Below are 20,410 nucleotides of genomic sequence, written 5' to 3' on the forward strand. Positions count from 1 at the left end.
AAGGCATAGTATTAGCAAGTACACAAAATGTAGCTCAAAGGTATCAAAAGGCTAATTTTACAGAACTCTACCATCATAGCCAGGAAAACCAGTGGCGAATAGCAAACGATAACAAACGTCACAGCGAATGCTGGCGCATCATTAACGGTCATCACGTCAAAAACTTTCGGTGTATTTTCCTAGAACACAATGCACTAAAAGGGACTAATCAAAATTTGAGAACTCTATTTGCATCGCTTATGACCGTACAGCCTTTGGCAACTCTGTGGACTTTTAGAAGTTCTTCGATCAGTCATCATAGTTGGTTATTAGCTATGGAATAACTATTATCTCTGTTTTAATGGTGTGCTAAATAAGCACTCCCGAAATAATGGAATCGGTGCTATGGTGCTCATACCCATGATAAAAGCAATCTTACTACGCCGTTACAAAACTCAGCTATTCAGCTGTAGAACGGAATAAGCGTGGATATATATAGCAGTCCTGCGAACTATCCATCTTAACCACGCTGTACAAAATGTATGCCGGTTGGCTCCAGCGGCGTCACAGAGGCTACAAGTTGAAGTTCGCGTATCATTCAATGAGAAAAGTACTGCGCTCTCAGCTCGTCCGACTTTGTCTTTTCTATCACATATGAAGAGCACACTCCTAAAAATTCATCCCTGTGATGCGGACACAGATAAAACGCTTCAGATCCGCCGGCTCCGCGATATGCACAGCACATATACACAGCTTTAAACGTTATTGGTAAGAGGATAATCAAGAACACAAAGCGGCAAAATGAAACGAACCAGATACAAACATAGAAAAACATCTTCGAACTGACAGTTCTAAAGGGTAGCTGGACACAACGTACAAAACAAAGACCATAAAAAAACCGCATTGGCCAAGTGTTCACGAATAGTTCGGGTCATGACACGACGGCTTCTCTTGGCATGGAGCAGCTCGAAAGAAGTCCGAAATGTCGCTTGGTTTGGAGTAGCTCAAAAGAAGTCCGTTATTTCGCACGTGTCCCGGGGAAACATCGGTGATCCGGTTTGGCAGTTGAACGCGCGTCCGAATCGTCGCATGCTGCGAACCGCTGCGTTGCAGCCTGCGTCCCGTCGATTGCCGCCGGTTTCCTTCCTGCACCTGCTCGAACAAGATAGGCGAGGAGGAAAGTGTGCTGAGCAAGCGTGGCAAGTTAAGCACAGGGGAAGTTGTTAGTCAGGAGGACGGGCAGAAGAGGAAGAAGTATGGAAGGAAGAAAATGAAATTAGGTTGGTTGATTGGGGTTTAACGTCGCAAAGCGACTCGGGCTATGAGGGACGCCGTAGTGAAGGGATCCGGAGACTTCGACAACCGGAGCCCTTCACTACGGCGTCCCTCATAGCCTGAGTCGCTTTGGGACGTTAAACCCCAATAAACCAACCTAATTCTATTTTCTTCCTTGGAAATAACCGCTTCATGATACAGGGGCTTCTATGAGAGGTTTTTGCAGCCAAAGGTGTTAAAGCTTTAATTTAGCCATGCAGCCTTGTATTCTACCGTGGACTTTAAACACATGATACGCCTATATGGAGGTAAAAAGCAAGTAAGCTGTCCTCTAGCGCACTCCCTGTCATAAAAGGGTGTGTACTAGGATGTTGTTTACTCCCTTTTTATTCCCTTCTGTTTGGAGTGTACAGCGTCAGCCGGAAGATGTTAATTACCTATAAAGAATTAGTTTAATTAATTCAATGCATAGAATGCGTAGCCGGGGGCGGCAGAATGTTAGGTTGGCGGATAAGATTAAGAACTTAGCGGGGATGCGGTGGCCGCAGCTGACAAAGGACAGGGCTAATGGAGAGATGTGGGATAGGCTTTTGCCTTGCAATGGACGTAGTCAGGCTGATGACAATGATGACAAATCTCAAGAATTTTCTTCACAAGAAACAGAACAAGAAACAGCATGCTAATACTCAGCAATGCTGAAAAGCACAATACTGCCCTTTTTCGAAAAGGACATCACAATACGTCCTCTATACTGTATTAAAAAAAAATTGCACAGAAATTGATGCTAAAGCGACTACCTGTCTTATGTCAGTACTAGAGTGTACATAATGATCTTACACGCCGCGATAAATAGATAGACATTTTTCCCTGAAAGAATTGATAATGTCTAGATTTACGGGCATCTTTATAAGAATAAGATCTTACCAGCTGTTCTGTGGTGTATATGCACTCTGACCAAATAGTGCGGGAGATAGTAGCGGCTGCTGAGATGGCCATGCTGCAAGATTCCTGTATTAGTGCGCCATCGGTAGCCCTGACAGAAGCTGAATTGCAATTTTTTACGAGTTAAGGCCCGTATGTCTCACATTTTTTTTTTGGTTTCACCACATAAGTCACTGTTCCTGTCAATAAACGCCACTTGGAAGTAAGCGCTCGTGTGTCTGCTCTCGTCTTTGTTCTTGTATGTTTTATGCTGGGCTCTATGTCTTTATTCATGGATCACCAAATAGCGTGCACCCTTTCCATAGTCATCCTTATAAGCGTTCTCAGAACATCCTTGCACACGAAGTAAGATAATTTCTGGAATCGTCTACCAAACTGCATCCAGGAAGACTCGGAGTACTTCTCAAAAACAAGTAATAAAGCTCGACTGCGGTAGTGAAAGTGTGTTCAAAATATTCTACCGTCGGTGATACCTCGAACATGCATAAGATGTGCAGCAGCCTCCACTGTCAGCCGCTGCAACCTCCTCACCTGCTGCGGCAGTAGGTGAGGAAGAAAAGCTGATCTTCGTTGTACAGGTGCTCCCCCTTCTGGTCGTCCCTGATGGCTAGCAGAGCGGGATCGGGTGTCCGCTTGGCCTTCTCGGAGGGGGGAACTTCTTTGGCAGCCCTGTTAAGCGCCCGCCAGGCGAGGCCCAGGGCGGCGATGTCCAGCAGGTTCGGGAGGAACTCGGGGCCGCACCTGAGGCTCTTCGCCCGGTACCGGACGTCGCCGAGCTCCGGCCACGGGACATCGCCGAGGGAAGCATTTATGCCCTCGTCCTACGATCACGGTGGGAAAATTTCACGGGAAACCAGAATGTGGCCAATCTGCCATGCTTTATCTCAGATCTCTTACTGTAAGTTACACAACCCTGCACGGCATTCTCAAATCACAAATTTTGACAGCCAAGTCTTGGGTCAGGATTTCGAGTGAGGTGGCGTTAGGGTTGGAAAGAGCAGCAGAAAACAAATGTGACATCAGGAAACACCTGCTACGAGGTGCGCTTCCTAATAACATCGTTGGCCATTGGAATAGCTTGCCAGTACCGTGTTAAAAGGTATCTAATTCCGTACTTCGATATTGCAAATCGGGATTGAAATCCCAAGGTGATCATTTAAACCGTGTAGGCTATGGTATCCTTCCTCAGCTAAAGCGGAACATATCTTCTCGGTCAAAATCCTTAGCTCCCTTATTTATTTTCTTACCGGCAACAGCTTTACGGTCTTCTTACTCGCTGCATTTTCTCGGTAAATTTTAAAATCTAGGCTGATTTTGGACCTCACCATATTACAGTCCCTTTACATCACTCTGCCTAATATCTTCATAACTTGGACCGCTGATGGTTCGCACTAGTGGGTAATTCAAATGAGGTTTCATAGCGCCAAGAGCAGGGACAAGACAGCACAAGCACTTGTGTTGTCTTGTCCCTGCTTTTTGCGCTACGGAACCTCATCTCCATATCCTGCACAGCATTGCGACAGGGCAAAAATAAGAACTCTTTTTATTGCGTCTCCACACTGGTGCTCATCCTGGCCCAGCTCCTGTTCGCATGTCTCCGGAAACTGATGTGCAGGAATCATAGCTTTCTTCTCTTTCTTCAGATACTGCTAAAAGTGCAGTGTTATGCCTGAACCGGATACACACTGCCCCTGCATACTTTATAACCGAAGTCGCCCATCAATAGGAAGTATTGCGCTTTTCCTGCATTCATTGCCGATTCAACGCAACGACATCGCACCCGCCTCGGGGAGTAAAGTCGGTCGATAAGCTTGAACCGCCTTCAACTTGTTTCTCTTATCATGCCTAATTGCGATAGCAGCGACAATATTATCTCTTGTAGTTATTTATTCCTTTTTCATGCCAGGTTTATCTTTTTTTACAAAGATCGGTACATCTAATTTACACCTTTAAAGAACTGTGCACTTAGTTTGCACATCTAAAGTAAATCATAATGGCGGGACTCTTTCCCATTCTTTATTGCCCATTCTCGCTCTTTATTTCAGACTCGGTAAGCTCAATAGCGTCCCCGTTAAGCACGGCAGGTTCTCGAACACCACTTCAATGCGAGCAACACTCAATCAGCTTTTTGTGTAATCAATTCCAAATTCATTTTGTACCGCTGGCCTATGCGGATCTATAGTGATTTTTAAACCACTATAGTGCAAATAACCACTGCGGGGATCAATCACTTGATCCCCGCAGTGGTTATTTGCACTGCAGCCGCTGCAGAGACCGAGGACCGGCAGAAATTGGCATATATACATAGGAGGCGAGCAACCGCTTACAAACCAGTGGTGGTCGACTGCGTTTCTCGCAAGAGAAGCGTTTCATTGGTACCCAGTCAGCGTTTACTTGCATAACGTCACAGGTATCTCGCTCTATTAGTCGGTATCTCACCCGAGACCTAGGTGCTCGAATCTCTCAGTAGCAGTTCCCATTTCCTTACAGATGATTCCGCTTGCATCCTAACTCGAACCACGTAACCCTTGCACGCGAAAAGGGTGTTCTGCTCCTATACGGTGCTACTGCGGAATAGTGAAATGAGGAAATTAAAAATTTAGTTTTGTTCTGCCTTTAATCCACAAAGGGCAAAATAATGTGTGCGGGGTAACTAATGCTGAGAAGAAAGAACAGGTTGTCGTTTAACCTCAAGGCGGTGTCCCTGTAAAATGTTCAACAGTTTCAACATTTACTCCCACCATAGAGCAACTGCCCGTTTTGACAAAAAACTCTTCGACTTGATTTCTCTAGCGAGTGACGGACGAAAGGCAAAAGGTTTCATCAAGCAGCCCATTCATCAAGAGACCGAGCCGCACTAATCCTGATGGTGGTGGGTTTTAATGGGGCAAGGGCACCTCAGGCCAAAGAGCGCCTAAACACGGTGAACGGTCAACTCAGGTTAATAAGATGTGAGGGGTGTGAAGTTTCATGAGGTGGTAAAAAAAAAGGCGCGTATAAGGCTTAAAAAATTATTCACGGCGTATAATGACCTGCTCATCAATTAAAGAGAGACATGTATATGCTTTAAAGGGCAAAAATCTTTCAGAAACAATTCTTTTCTGGGGAAAGCACCAGATGTGTTACAAAAAAACTAAAAAAAAATTCAGCCGCCCTGTCAAGAGAGAGATATGGGCTGAGGCCCACGTCGATAGGAGATTTGACGTAAAAAGCCTACTTCTGATAAAAATTTCAAGTACTTTTTTCAAAGGAAACATCGGATTGTCACCAAGAAAGAGGGATGTATGTGCGGGTATTTGATTTATGTAATATCGGGGACAAAAGCGCGCGCCTCCGCCTCCACGCGGCTGGAGGCGGAGCATCGGAAAACTGATTCGCAACGCCATCTACACGCGGCATCTGTGTTCGAGACAGCCAATGAGTGGCCTTTATTATCAACAGGCATATCGCTTGGCTCGTTTAAATGTTTCGTCCTTTAACTCGCCAAAATGCCGCAGTTTTCCGTTGCTCCGGCTCCGGTCGCGTGGAGCATATAACTTTTGTCCCCGATAGTACAACTCAGGGAAATGATGTCTCCCTTCTGGTTCAAGTCTCCGGCATACTAGTAAGACATGGATAACTCAAAGCCGGTCCCCGCATCTCAATCAATGTGGTACAGGAGCATTGTTTAAAATATATGAGTCTGTTGTGTAGCCTGTTTAATGCCTCGCCTTACCGGTGGCTCGAACGTCCGCAGCAGGTTTCGGAAGACGGCAGCTCCCAGTCCTCCGAAGTTTGCCTTCCGCAGCTCGGCGCTACCGGGATAGAAGAGCGGGCTACGCAGAGCAGCGTGGGAAACTCGAAGCCGATTGGTCAACGGCTCGTATTTGAGGAGCTCGAGCTCGTCATTCTGCCACTGCAGCTGCATACGTTCGCGCTCCTCGTCTGTCAGCTCCCAGAAACTGGCGCTGACGTGCATCCAGTGGTCCATGAGGAGAGACTGCCCGGTGACAGTCACGGACTGAGATTCCGCTGTCGTGGATGCCTCACCGGTGAACAGGGAGGACGAGAAGAATTTCGCGTACGACCTCCACAGCGTCTCGTTCGATGCTTCCACGTCCTGTGGCCACACGACAACCTTGGGCGCAGAGAACAACATGTTAGTACCATCTGGAAAGGGTTTAAGCTTTATGGACTTCGAGATATTTCAAAGAAAGAAGTGTTTAAGCATTTAGGGTCAACTTCTCGTTCAACTTAAGTTGGAACTCGTTAAGTTGGAAGCTCGTAGTCCTCAAATATTCCGCACTTTTGCCATATTTGAGCTTTCTAAAGCACCGGCTATAAGTAACTATCTACAGAAGTCGAAAACCGCTACAAATGTACCGAGACTAACACTTCATTGAAACAATGCAGAAGCAGCCCTCTTCGTGGCGAAGTTGGAATTCCGAAACAATGCACTCAAGCGAACAAATGTAGAAAAAGTATGTTTTAGGCATTACATTTTGTGATGACCCCACACTTACCCACAAATATTGCTATTAACATCGCTTACCGATGAAATGTGAATGCATTTATCTATCCAATGACCTAAAATTTCTTTTCTGTTCTAATTCGGGGAACATAGCGATCGGACTAACATTGTCAAAAATTGTAAGTGGCCGCGAAAGCGTGGGACCCCCGTTAAACATCATCATCATCAGCCTGACTACGCCCGCTGCAGGACAAAGGTCTCTCCCATGTCTCTGGCGATGAAACCACACATTCGTAGCCCACAGTGCATACCTCGAGGTCTTCCACTCTTCCAGCTGCGGTGGCTTTGCCCTTGTCATTGAGCAAAGACGTGTTAGCGATGATGCCCGTCAGGAAACCTCGCAGATCGGCGAAGAACGCCGCCACCTCGCGTCTCGAGTCACGCGTAAACATGGTGACGGCACTCTCGGAGGCCAGCAGAAGGCCGAACCTCCTGGCCACTAGGGAGTGGCACTCCTCCTTCACCTGCTTCATGGCGGCCTGCGGAGATGTGACAGCGCTTGGAGGATGTCGAATGCATTGAAGGTGACATTCGAAGAACCCCAGGCAGCCCAGGTAATGGGCCCCATATTGGAAATGGATGGTTCCACACTGGTCCTTTGTAGGACCCGAATTGGCCAATGCGTTTCCAATATTGGCCAAATTAGCTGTGCAGCTTGGCAACGTTGAGCACAGATAGTCCGAGCCACTCGTACCCCAGTGTGCGCGGTTTACCAAGACAACGAAGGACTCACCTCCTGACTCCCAGCGATGAAGCGGAAACCTTGCGGCCAACCAAACACCGTGAGGATTTGCACCACCCACAACGACAAGTGCTCCATTAGTTCGCCCGTGCTATATTTGGAGAACAGCTTGTCTACAGCCCGCAGAATGCGCACGTCTTCCACGGACACCAGCGTCATCTTGTCAGCGGCGCTTCCACCAGGCGAACCTTTCAACGCACTGATCCAATCATTGAGACTGGATTTCCCAACGTTGGCGGCGATCTCGGCTAGGCCAGCGACAGCAGGTCGCGCGATCGTTCTCGGAGTTCGCACGGCATCGAGAGTCGAAAGGATGCCCCTTTCGGTGTCCAGCCGCCGTGAGATAGTATTCGAATCTGGCAGGGCTGCTCTGAAGATCTTGTGGAACTCCGTGAAATAGAATACTCGGATGTCGGTCGGCGTTTTCAGCGAGTCCACTAAGTCGAGCCACAAGGACGCTTGTCCGCTGACCTGTGCACAGAAAATAGTTCAAAATTTATCACCATTATCTGCTTGCTCGCAGCAAATTTCCGTATCATATGCCGAAGTGCTGATTAGACGTATATAGATGAAAGTACTTTCTGTATCAACGCATTTTGAGATCAGCTGCCGAGACGTCAACGACGCGTACCGTATCCCAGCTCGATAAAAGAGCAAGTGCTATCCAATAAATTACGGCTTATACAGAGGAAGTGCTAAAAAAACATAAGATATCTGAAACCGTACCTTCGGCCTAGTTACTGATGTTACTAGGTTAACCATCCGATAAAATATTTGAAGTGAACACAGCGGACAAAGAAGCATCACACACGCGGAGCGAAGAGCAGCAGTAGACGACACAGCAGCCCCTTTCGCTCTCGTCTTATAGCTGTTGTGTGTTGTCTCGTTGAAGCCTGAGTGAGAATCTTTCCTAGGCTTAGTCGCATCTGTAGCTGAAAGTTACATTAGATGAGGACACTTTTCTCCTGGCTTAGCTCAACAGCCTGACGTAAATGAATAAACGTACAATCCTGGCAAATACATGACTGTGGAAGTGGCGCAAGAAAAGCACAGTACAGGGACCAGGTGCTAACATCGTCCATCGAGCCAGATTTGAATCTGTGGACCGCCGGTTGCGAGATGCCTTCTTATAGGTAGAGCAATCGTACTTTCTACCAAGGGGTTCGTTTACTGGTCCCAACTCGTTTCAAGGTACCTGTTCATGGCCCAACCTGCAGGGGCATCTGGAACATGCAGATGATGGGGAGTTGTGACACCACGGTTTCCCATGCATCCGGAGGGACATCCCCGTAAAGCGATGCTGAAAGAAAAGCGCCGCCACGGACCGGGGTACCTATGCTTAGCCGTGTGTGGCTTAGCCGTGTCGTGAGGAAAGGGGATCCTGGTAGTCGAGCCGATGTCCAGCGTTTGGACCTTTCAGGTACCTCGGAGGAGGCAACACACCACATTGGCCCGAGCTACCCATTTACTGCACCTAGAGCCTGACTTGACTGGGGGAAACTGGCAGTCGGCTTTTCCTATCCTACCCTCTATATTTCACTTTCCTATCTTGTTCTTACAACTCTTCTGAATACTACTACCTTCTTGATCTTTCCTTTTTTTCTCTGGTGCCAGAGTTAACCTTCTGTGGCTAACTACCGTGCTACACCATATTAGATTATAGCTGGGGTGTACACCAGGCCTAGACAGGACTTGTCTGCAACATCCTGTCCCGCCCCCTTGTTGGCCTCTACGGAGGACGGCTGGCATCGTTGCCCGCATTTTATCTTTCCTTCCTTTTACACAAATGATCTCTTTCTCAGAAGTGGCTGGAACTAAGCAGCAGACTTTTTCTTCAAAGAAGAAGACCACATTCTCCAAGTTTCACGTCATCCGTAATAATGTAGGGCAACAAGCTGGAATGCTACCTCCGTTCTTGAGTGACATAGAGCTTAACAGATTCCTCAGGCCCAGATCTACAAGGCATCCAAAATGGCTAGTGGAGATGTAATGCTCGAAGTCCGTGATAATGAACAGAATTACAAATTCGCGAGAGTTGTTTCTGTTGGGTACATCCCTGTCTCCGTCACAGCCCACCGATCTCTCAACACTGTACATGGTGTTATTTCGTAAAGTGATTTCATACACCTCACCGAAAGAGAAAGATTCGAAGGTGAACCTCTACGTCATAGGTGTTTGAAGTGAAGGAGCCGTCAGTGCAAAAGAAGTGCAGTCCTGCTAAAATTCCATGCTCTGTCCCGCGTCACTTCACTGCCAGCTTCGTCTTCTTCGTCACAGTACATGTATTTAAAGCTTATTAATCACCCCAAACCCGCCCTATGATTCGCCCCGCACATGTCCAGCGATAACAAGTTTTAGCATCTGAATTTATGAGGTTGATTGTGAATGATCTAATGCATCCACTCGCCTCAATGAACAAGGCTGTCGTGGCGCTTGAGTTGTACGCGGATGGTCGCCGCCTGGGCTTCTGCAAGTAGGCGCGGAACCATGTGTCGACGCCCCCGCTCACGCTGAGGGTCAAAACAGCCTCCAGAGGATGCAGGTCCTTCTTCTTGTCCGTGGGGTCGAAAGGCCAGGGCACGGACAGAGCGCTGAAGAATTGGCGGAAGCTTTCCATGGACGGGGGCTTCTCGTATACGCCCGCGCATTCTGCGAACAACTCGGTGAGAATGCTGGAATAAAAGGAAATGATTACCGTTTGTCAGAATACCCGTGTATGCTTAACTAGCATGGAATTTGTGCAAGCCAACACTTTACAGAACTGACAGCGCTCATTAGCATTTACAGTCGTGAGAATTATGAAAGGGAACAAAGGCTGAACACACATTAATTGATTATTCCATAAGTATTTGCGGCAGGCAAAGTTTTTTTTTCTTTTCGAACAAATCTTCGTCTTGGTATATAAAACTGAAAACAGATTTTCCAATTTATTATAGAAAAAAACAGAAAATTCGCAATTTTGTGCAGGGAGTTTGTTCCCTTTCAAACCACTCACGATTGTACATTTGAAGCTTTTAGATGAACTAGCAAATATTTGTTCTCGGGCTAATTAATGCTAACTGGCTGTAAATGAGCTTCGCGAAATGAACAGCGAGATATGTCACAAAGCAGAATGACAAGTTGCTTGAGATTTATATTCTCAAACAGGGCGGCAAAGATTGCGAGAGTGAGACATGGTTCATGGTGTTTAATGTGCCAAAGCGACTCAGGCTATGAGGGACCCCGTAGTGAAGGACTGCGAAAAATTCGATCACTTGGGGTTCTTTAACGTGCACTGACATCGCACAGTACGCGGGCCTCTAGAACTTCCCTGAATGTATGTCATTAAAGTGAGACACGAGACAACCTATCTCGATTTCGAGCATTCGGAGTGAATGGTCCATCGTTTTTATCCGCTTTACCTTCCCTTAAACACCTGTGTTAAGTTCTAAGCAAGAACTCTTCGTCTCGTTTTTAAGGCGCAAGCCTTTAATGCCTCATCGTTGTCGACAGAAGGTTGTCAGCAGAGGTGTCACTCTTTTTCTAGTCAGACCAGAAAAAAATCTTTGTGCACGATGGGATTCGGACCAGGATCCTTCCGTTCCGCAGCCGAGCGTGCTAATGGCTACGCTACTTCCTGCCAACGCATGTGTAGTTCTCCTTGTCTAGGACGCTGGAGAATGTTTGCAGAAAGGCGTCGAATCAGACGGATGCCTCCCAAACGCCCTCCAGTGTCTCCAGCATTTAAGATATGGTTCACAAACAATTGTGTACTTAATTAACATCTTAACCACACAGTGACGCAAGCAGCAACACCGCGCTAAAGGATTTCGCCTCACCGCACTTAAGGTCAACAAAGTGCCCCCCTGAATTTTTTTGCTTCTTGTGTCTATCTGCGCTGACTTTGCGTCCTCAGCTTACGATTTCCGCACTTGTGACATTGTACGAAAAGCGTGTCCGTACGCGAAGCTTACCTGGATGCTTTAAACGTAGTCTTGCCTTGGAGGAAGAGGTTTACCATCTGCAGCCGATATTCCTGGATGCTTTGGTCGAAGGCACTGAGGGGCCCGCGTCCACCCTCGACACCCTGATTGAGCCACTTGGAGTACACGAACTTGTCCATGTCCACGCACGGGTCGGCGCTGTAGTTGAGCGCTGCGTCGAAGGCCGCCGACAGCTCGGCGCAGGTGGTTGAGGCGCATAGATGCCGCCGGACAGTCGATCGAGAGCGGCGAAGGAATAATCCGAGGAGGAGGGCCGTTGCTGCGAGAACGCCGACACACGCGGCAACGGTCCACGCCCGGGAGCAAATGTGTTTCGCCAACGGGGGCTGCCAGGTGCTCGCTCGGGGGGACATCGAAGGCCAGGTTTTCATCGTGGCTGCCTGCAACGGACCCCGAAAAATTCAGAACTAGCCTCACGCGAATTCTTGCTTTCACCCATCGCCCCAGAGATGTCTTTTGCACCGGTAAAGCAGAGAACTAGTTTCAGAAGGAGGTGGCCTAGCGGGAAAATTCGCACACATTCAATTGAATGCCTTATTTCCAAAGAAGAAAGCTAAAACAGCGGCTAGTTATTTGTATCATGGAATACTGCGCGCTACTACGGAACAACACAAACGAAGGGACAAAGAAACAAACACGTAGTCTTTACCAAACGTAACCGGGCAACAGTGGTTTGTTTCTGAACCACGCTGCGAAGCACTTATGGCATCCCTTAAACTCTGAATCCGTGTAAATCAAGGGAAACCCTCAAGGTAAACACCTGTACTCACGTTTTGATATCTTTCTGTGTTTTTGGGTGCCGTAAAGGCTGTGGTCTACGGTTGAGGAGCAAAACCTGCCTCTCGGTTACTTTTGGCAAAAGGGGTGCGTACAAAGCATGAACCCACTTTGTTAATGCGTAAGCTTTGTATGGCTATGTTTGCGGTTTCGTGTCATCACGAGCTTGTCGACACGAATGGGTTTATGCGAAAAAGAATGGTACCATCGGATAAGCATAAAAAAATCTCGTATGGGAAATCGGGGGCTGGAGTTGGATTAGTTAATTAGAGCCAAATATGTCCAAAAAGTCAGCGGGGCCAGAGCAAAAGTGGCGCCTAATTTAAAATCGCCGGAAGTGTGGCGCCACGTGACCGGAAATGTGGGTGGAGCCAACGCGTGGCGCGAAATTTGAAAACGAAGTGTGGCGCGAAGTTTGAAAAGATGGACAATTCATGGAACTTCATTGAGTAAGTAAATTAATTGTGGTATCGATAAGGTATCGATAAGGTATCGTCAATGCTTACGCATTTATCCAATGCGGACGCCGCAGTGATCCCAACCTTTTTTTCCAACGAAGAGTTGGGGTCGTCAGGCTTTTTAAAAAGCTGCCTTTCATAAGCTTTGGTAAGACACGTTTTTAATCCTGCATTGTGCAGTCAATCACCCGAGCGAATCTTTCTGCTCGCAAAATTATAACGATTGCTGGTATAAAGGCTCCAAATGTTGACGTATCGCGAACTATTAATAGGAGCATTGACTTCAAGCTCAAGGCTTTTGAAAAGAAATGCGGGCTTTCATCTGCTCATTCGACGGTAACGCTGTATATGAGTACCTTGACGCGGGCGTGATCCTCGTTTGCAAAATAAAAATTTTTGTCACTCTTATTTTTTCAGCAGGGGTAACCCGCGTCTTCATTTCGTACGAATAAAAACATTTACTTTTTAGATACGCCTTGCTTGGCTGTTACTTTCACTTTTGACTCTTATTGGGCCGATGTTATTGTAATCGTTTCTTATTAACGCGAAAGCAATATATGGCTATGTCAAATCAGTGAAAAGTGTCCCCAAAACGTGCCCGCAAATTTTGGTCCGCACGATTACGTCGTTCTCTGAAGATAAATGTGTGAAAGTTTGATTGTGACAGACAGTGTGTGATAAAATGTTGCCGTGGGAAAATTTTAAGGCGGAAGCCTTTAATGCCTCATCGTTGTAAGTAGTAGTTGTCGACAGAAATGTCACGCTTTTCAATTGGTCGAAACGGTCGTGACGTCACAGTGCGCGAATTTCAAACGGGGCCAATTGTACTTCCTACCATGTACTTCCAATTCCTACCATGCAACCAATTAAAGGGATCGTATAGTGATGCTACAAGTACGTGGGACTGAGTTTAGTTAATTGCTTACTTAACCAATTAGCCTAATTAACTTTTCTAGTCAGACCAGATAAATAAATAAAACCGAGTAGGAAATTGGCCGAGCTTGGGAATCGAACCCCGGTCTCCGGAGTGCGAGACGAGCACGCTACCACTCCGCCATGCCAGCTTTTTTTTTTCTTTATTACTCCGCCATGCCAGCTGGATGGTTTGGAATGAACAAAGGCGCGTCTAGTGAATATGGTGTCTTCGTTCACTCCCATCTTCCTCCCTTCCCGTTACGGCGAGGTTTAGGTGTCCACCGAGATATGAGACATATACGTTCACTTCCCTCAAAAACCAATTTACCGACGACTATAAGCCGTAGAATCGAACGGGCGATGGCGTTCTATGAACTCTCTGGCAGCGTTGCAAGACGCTGTCGCGTTCCGCTCTTAGAGGCGAAGCTTAACATCTTACCCACACATCAGCGACACAAGCAGCAACACTGCGCTTAATTAAGGCTTTCGCCTCACCGCACTTTAGGTCAACAAAGTGCCCCCCTGAATTTTTGCTTGATAACGTGCAATTAGCTAATTAAGCGCGAAAAAAAACCAGGAAAAATATCCTTAGACTTCAATATAGCCATGGACGTCGATATAGTAGACGGACGTCAGAACAGTCATGGACGACAATATATTATGTGGACGTTTTGCTTTCGCGTTGCTCCAGTGCGGGTCGCCTCAGTGATCTCAAAGTTGTCTTATCAATGCTTGTGTTAGCGCTCCACCACCGCTGCATCGCCTTGTGTAGGCAGGACTGAGTCATGAGTCCAATCCCTCCTTGAGTCTATCCTCGAGGATAATAAGTATGTATTGCGTAACAAGCCTTGAAAGGCATCAAGAGAGGGTGCAGTAGAGTTAAACGAGCTGCGGAACTTGCACGATACACGTGCAAAAACTTACCATGCTAGAATTTTAAAATGGCACGTAATCGTCGAATAACGCCGCGACGATGTACTACTTCTCCTGCGATGATGACGTCATGTACGAGGCAGTACAATTCCTACAAAGAAACGATTCTTAACAAAAGGTAAAAACAGCGCTAATTTAATACAAACCACACAGAAAGACGGACAGGACGGGCGCTGTGTTTAATTTAGTGCTGCGCGTACCTTTTGTAAGATAATGCGTAACCAACTAACGATTCCTTGAAGGAAAGAAACCAACGGCACCGAAGATAAAGCCTACGAAGCGTTGTTTTGTGGCACCGGGTTGCGCACGGTAGGGAGTATGCGAAGGCAGCGGAAATTTAAAATCTGCGCAACAGTGACGTCATCCCGAACTTCGCTCTTCGATGCAGTGCGGAGAACTGTGAACATAATGGGGGCTTCAATTGGGGGTCGCATCAATACTTTAAATGGCAGCAAACAAATACTTGGCATGCTTCACCCAGACGCTGCATACATTCCAATCCCTTAATCCATTGTATTCTACAAAAAGTCACCTTTCTTTTGGGAAAAAATCCTCACAAATTGCAGAAACGGACCTTTCCAACATGTTTATTAAAAAAATGTCAAATTCGGCTTCCGAAGAAGCAGGAGGCCAGCGAAAAGAAAAATTCGTGGGGAAATTAACACTACTGGCTTAACATCTTAAAATTTTGTGACAGTAGTGTTGCATTCGTGTAGTGTTGTATTGGGGAACACGGATCGCTTTTGAATTTTTCGCTTCATTTGCTGTGTGCGACTGCATGTGTGAACAAAATTTTATCGCCTTGAGGCACACAGAAATGATCCCAATTAGCAGACTAAATTCTGCTACAGTATATATTTTGCTAAAATATGCAGTATTTTTTTGCGGATTTCTTTTAAGATGGGACCATTAGTGTTCACATCCTGAAAGATCACACCTTCTGTCCAACGTTTTCATTTTGTGCGCATTACAGTGCTAACCTTGCAAAAAACGTCAAAAGGCTGTGATAAGAAAGGCAGAGATTAAATGATTTATATGATAATGCACACACAAAAAAGAAACGGTTTAGAAACCCAAAGGCATACCACAGCACTGGGCTTCGAGGAATATTTTACTCTGCCGCAATCATACCGATGGCGTGAATGAAGAAGTCTAGTACATCTCCGACTATGAAGGTGCATTCATCAAAATCTGCCTGGCGTGAAAAAGCCGCCGGAAAAATCATGTAGAGGTAGTTGGGTGATCTTGCGTAATGGTTTATGACCACTCGCTTCTTGACAACATGGATACGTGTCATGTTAGACTAAAAAATCATTCTCATAAGCTAGACTTGCGGTCTTACGACAGGGTCACCAGGGAGAAAGCATGCTACGAAAAACGCACTCTCTAAACATGCATTGCCCTGTAAGGGAGTAAAATAGAAATAAGCCGTCCTCTAGCACACTCTTTTTTATGGACAGAGTATGCTGCCCAACACCCGGGTAGATTTCAATCACCAAAAATATGTAAAACTTAGCAGGCAAGAGAGTCATTGTCCAACCTGTGAGGATAGTAAGTTCGTTTAGTGAGCCAAGGGAGGAGACTTCTAAACTCGGCACCAGAGGTCTTCGTGTTAGCAATTAGACGAGATTGAAACCTCGGTTAAAATTTTAGTAACAGCAAGAACTTCGCATGCTTTGAAGACGGAATCCATTTGCACTGCCTTCCGTATACTTAATAAAAAATCTACCCCAAGCCTTGGGCCACATACCCTGCCCCTGTTAGGAAGTGTGCTTAGGAGCGTTTACTCCCCGTTTACTCCCTTTTAGGTTAATTCGTTTCTAGAGTGTAGTTGCGCATACGGGCTACCGTCTACCCCAGTTTTAAATCAGCATGAACGGAAAAACCCGAGTAATGGCACATTACCCGTGAGTAACGCAGTAAACGCGCTGTATTTAATTTCAGAATAGCAGTTTCTGAATCAAGCACCGACAAGCGCTGCCCTTATTATTTTTCGTCATGGTTCATCCAGCACTTGGAACTTAGCCTTCAAAAGTCCTGTTTTCTTTTTCCCCTCCCCATAATATTGTGTAAAGACGACGCAATTATTGACCCAACGTATTTAAATAAGCCCTCAGGTATGAACAGCATTTATGTAGGAAGTTTTTTACCCCGAAGTTTTTTATGCAATCATTTTGTCTGTCGAACCAATGCAGAGACATTAAGAGGCAGCTCCTTTGAAGGAGTAGAATGTATGCACTAAATTTTTGCTTGAGTGTTGTCTTCTTTCAAACGAGACGCTAAACATTGGTATACACGAAGCACAGCGTGACATTGGCCTACGACCGCTCAATAATTTATAACAAAATTTCTTCTTGACGCAGTTTCGGTTTCGGTTTCAGCAAGCGAATGATGGCTGTGACGTGTCGTTGTTTATCACGTCAGCACTAAAGCAAACGGCAATATAACTATTGATACGTCGTTTGTTGTAATTCTAGCCATTGAAACAACCTGGTATTGGTGCTGTAATGAGTTAACACCATGCATTTGAATTTATATTGCCGTTTTTTTTGAGCTTCACGTGACTTTCACATCCACAACACGTAACAGCCATACTTCGGTTGATGAAACCTAAACCGAAAGAGCATGACACAAGAAATCAGATTATGAATTATTTATCGGTTGTAGGTGAAAATCACGCGATGATCGAAGTATCCTAATTTGTAAAGCATCATTTGAAAGAAAAAAAAGAAAACACGCAATAAAATTAGGTGTCTGTCGGCCTTAAAGCTCCTCATTGCAACACATCTCGCCTGTGCATGGTTCGCGTTAGTTGAACGGAATACGTATAACACAGAGGCACTAGAATCGCATGCAGCCATAAAGTGCTCCGCAGTGTGAATAATGTTACTTGCCAGCTCATGTAGCGCAGCATACTGGTACACAGGGGTCTTCGTCGTTGTTTTCGTCGCGGTGGCTGTTGCAGGCTTTTCCTGACCTCCAATGCGGGTTTCCGATTCCGACGAGGGCGCAGGCCCCTCGTCGCTCGCTCTGCCGCTTTCCTTCACGTCCCCTTTCACCCCTACTCCACTTCTTGATTCTAGTCCTTCTTGAGCGTCCTCTTTTCCGCCTGCCCCAGACGCTGGACCATCATCTTTATTTGCACGAGCACTGCCTTCTAGATTAGAGTCCATTGTGGCTGCAGCTGCACTGCCTTTGTTGCGAGCGCCATCTTTAGTACCTTGAATACCGTACATGGTGGAGGACAATAGAGGACGTTGGCAGGCCCCAAGCCGGTCCTCTTCTGTTTTCCCGGGTGCTTGGTCCTGTTGCTCTGCTCCCGCAACAAAATCCGCTCCGTCCTTATGCTGCCGTTCTTCCTGTTTGCTTTCCCCTGGAATTCCTCTCAGCGTATGGCTGGTTGGCGAGGCCAGAGCAGGTAGTTCTCGGCTGGGCGTCTGCAATGCGTGTCCAGGAGACGCATCCACGCTTGATGAAGCTTTGGCTTTGGTTCGTTTCATGTTGGCGAGTTCCGTTTGCTTTACTCGGCTAGCCTCGACACCCTCTCCCCTTCTTGACTTGCGCGTGCGCAGACCGGATTCACGGGTCTTTAGAGATGATTTAGGATCCGGCGTTATTGCACCAGACGCGGGTGTGCTGACGGAGGCGCCATGTTGCCGTCTGGATGGTGTTGTCGCCCTGCTCGCTGGCTTCCGTTCTTCTGAGGCGCAGCGTGATTGGTCACGAGGCCGTGTGGTACCGGTGTCGGTTCTCTTCTTCTCTTTTGCTGTCTTCGTTGTGTTCTTTGGGGATGTATCGTTCTTCTTGGGTGATGGTTCGTCCTTCGGGGTTGATGATGGCTGCGTGACCGAAGATGCTAGAGTTGGGCTCTTCGGCTCATGGGTTTCGTTTTCTCCTTTCTTAGTGGGAGTTGTGCCATCTTGACCCTTTCGACGCGAGGGCGTGGGAGTCGCCGATTGCTCGGGCGCGGCATCCATGGTCGCTGCGCGGGAACGTTCTGAAGTCACTTTTAGATGGCCTGGAAAATCTTCGGCGTGCGGCAGTATCTCCTTCGCCTGGAATGAAAATTAATTCTTGTAGTAGCCGGCTACGTTTGCTTGGTTATCGTTAGTACCATTTTAGCGTGGCTTGTCTGTAGGTTTTTGTATCTGTTGTTGACGTTGTAAGCCGTTCTATGACTGAATCATCAATTTTTTCGCTGATCATTATCGATGCCACCAGCGTGGTGTCCTGCGTTTATGCACATGCTGTCTTTCAAACCCTTCCCGTGTGGTGCATCTCATGCGAAGTGCAAAATTGGCAGTGGTTTAGCTCTTATTAAACCTGGACGATTGCGAAAGCAACGAGTAGAGATAGGGGATGGAGAGCGCGTGGCAGCGGCGGCGGCCCCGGCACGCTAGCTATGCACCGCTACTGCGCATGCGCAACTGGCGAGCGCGGCGGCGGCACCTCTGAGTCTCCCGCGCAAGGACAGCGGCGGCGCGCCAGCTGTGCGCCGTGTGACGTCACTGCTCCTCGCGCATGCGCAGTATGGCCTTTCGTCAGCTCCGCGAAATGGCTCGGCGACTAGCGTAGTGTTGCTTTCGCAACAAAAACCTACCGACAAAAAGGCGTCAAAGTGAGCCATTGAAGTGAAGTTGGGGGCCCGATATGTTACTGTGGGAGCCCAGGTACTATGCACTTCTGTCTAGTTCGTTACTTGCACTAATAACACGTAAGCTGCTCATACAATTTATGGAGAAGAGCTAGCCTTTGCGCGCAACATGATATACAGTGATACGCTCTGCGACCAATGAGAAAATTCATTTCTAAACTCATTGCTTTCCGCAAGGATACGGCTTCCAGGCCGATTGTTCTGGGTGATTACCGTGAATTTGGGACGAATCGAAGAGCTGCTTGGAATATCTAGGCTGGTGGAATTCTTACAGGCTCCAGATGTGTTCCTGCCTTTTTCCATCCTTGTTTCGTTTGCAACATGGTATCTGACTTTCATCCTTGGCTACAAATAATGATGAACACGAAACCGTCTGGTCCTTTCTTTACGCATTTCGTCGGCCCACTGAGCCATAACTGTTGTGAAGGTTTCACCCTTACAAAATTTTTTAGACAGTGTATAGACTATCTAGACTTCTGTCTATAATCTATAAAGTCTATAGATTCTCTATAGACAAATCCTCAAGAATAGTCTATAGTCAATACAAATGCTACAGACAGTCTGTAGACAACCTATAGATTTATGGCCATACACTTTTAGTAGACTTTTGCCTATAGGAAGTCTATAGACTATGAATAGACAAAAAGAAATATCTACAGGAAGGCAATAGAGTCGATAAGAAGTCTATAGAACATTTTTATACGGGAGCTATGCCACTGTTGCTCATAAATTTCTCGCAGTGGAGCACACAGTTCACTTTTCAAAGCTTAAACACTACTGCCAAGCAGAACAGAGCGATCCGCTCAAGCCGGCGACATGGGCGAAGCGCTGGCTGTGCGGCAACCAGGACTCGTTACATCCATTCAAAATCGGTATGCGTCAACGGGGCGAAGTGTCGCGTGGGGTGATTGCAGCTCAAGCAGAACAGGTAATCTGCTCAGTATTGCGAAGGAATGGTTTCGTCCTGGTCCTTTGTAGAACAGGCCTTTGCCAATACGTTCTCAATATTGGGTCAATTAACTGTGCTGCTTGGGGAGAGCACGACGAAGAGAGACGGCGTTCAGGTGCGATGCAAGCAGAGGCGACTCAGGTATATTCCGTAGACATGCTCTGCATACAAGTACTATTATATAAATCATAGGGCGGAATTACACAACCACGTCGAGAGAGAGACATGAGCGCAAGCCTCGCGCTATTACCATATCACGTTCTTCGCAATATTTACAGTACAACAGAAACCAG

At 46.8% G+C, this 20,410-nt stretch overlaps 1 protein-coding gene across 1 annotated transcript; it reads right to left on the bottom strand.

Annotated features, from left to right (window-relative positions):
- Positions 1-983: 983 nt before the first annotated feature.
- Positions 984-11,550, bottom strand: LOC149366959 (uncharacterized). The gene is made up of 7 exons (XM_089572386.1): positions 11,402-11,550; positions 9,856-10,120; positions 7,440-7,919; positions 6,958-7,185; positions 5,912-6,313; positions 2,728-3,017; positions 984-1,131 (listed from the first exon to the last, which is right to left on the bottom strand). The coding sequence occupies exons 1-7, from the start codon at positions 11,548-11,550 to the stop codon at positions 984-986; spliced, it is 1,962 nt and encodes a 653-aa protein (XP_089428512.1).
- Positions 11,551-20,410: the final 8,860 nt, after the last annotated feature.

The sequence above is a fragment of the Amblyomma mixtum genome, chromosome 1 (assembly GCF_055824585.1).
Source record: "Amblyomma mixtum isolate Tamu chromosome 1, ASM5582458v1, whole genome shotgun sequence".
Taxonomy (NCBI): domain Eukaryota; kingdom Metazoa; phylum Arthropoda; class Arachnida; order Ixodida; family Ixodidae; genus Amblyomma; species Amblyomma mixtum.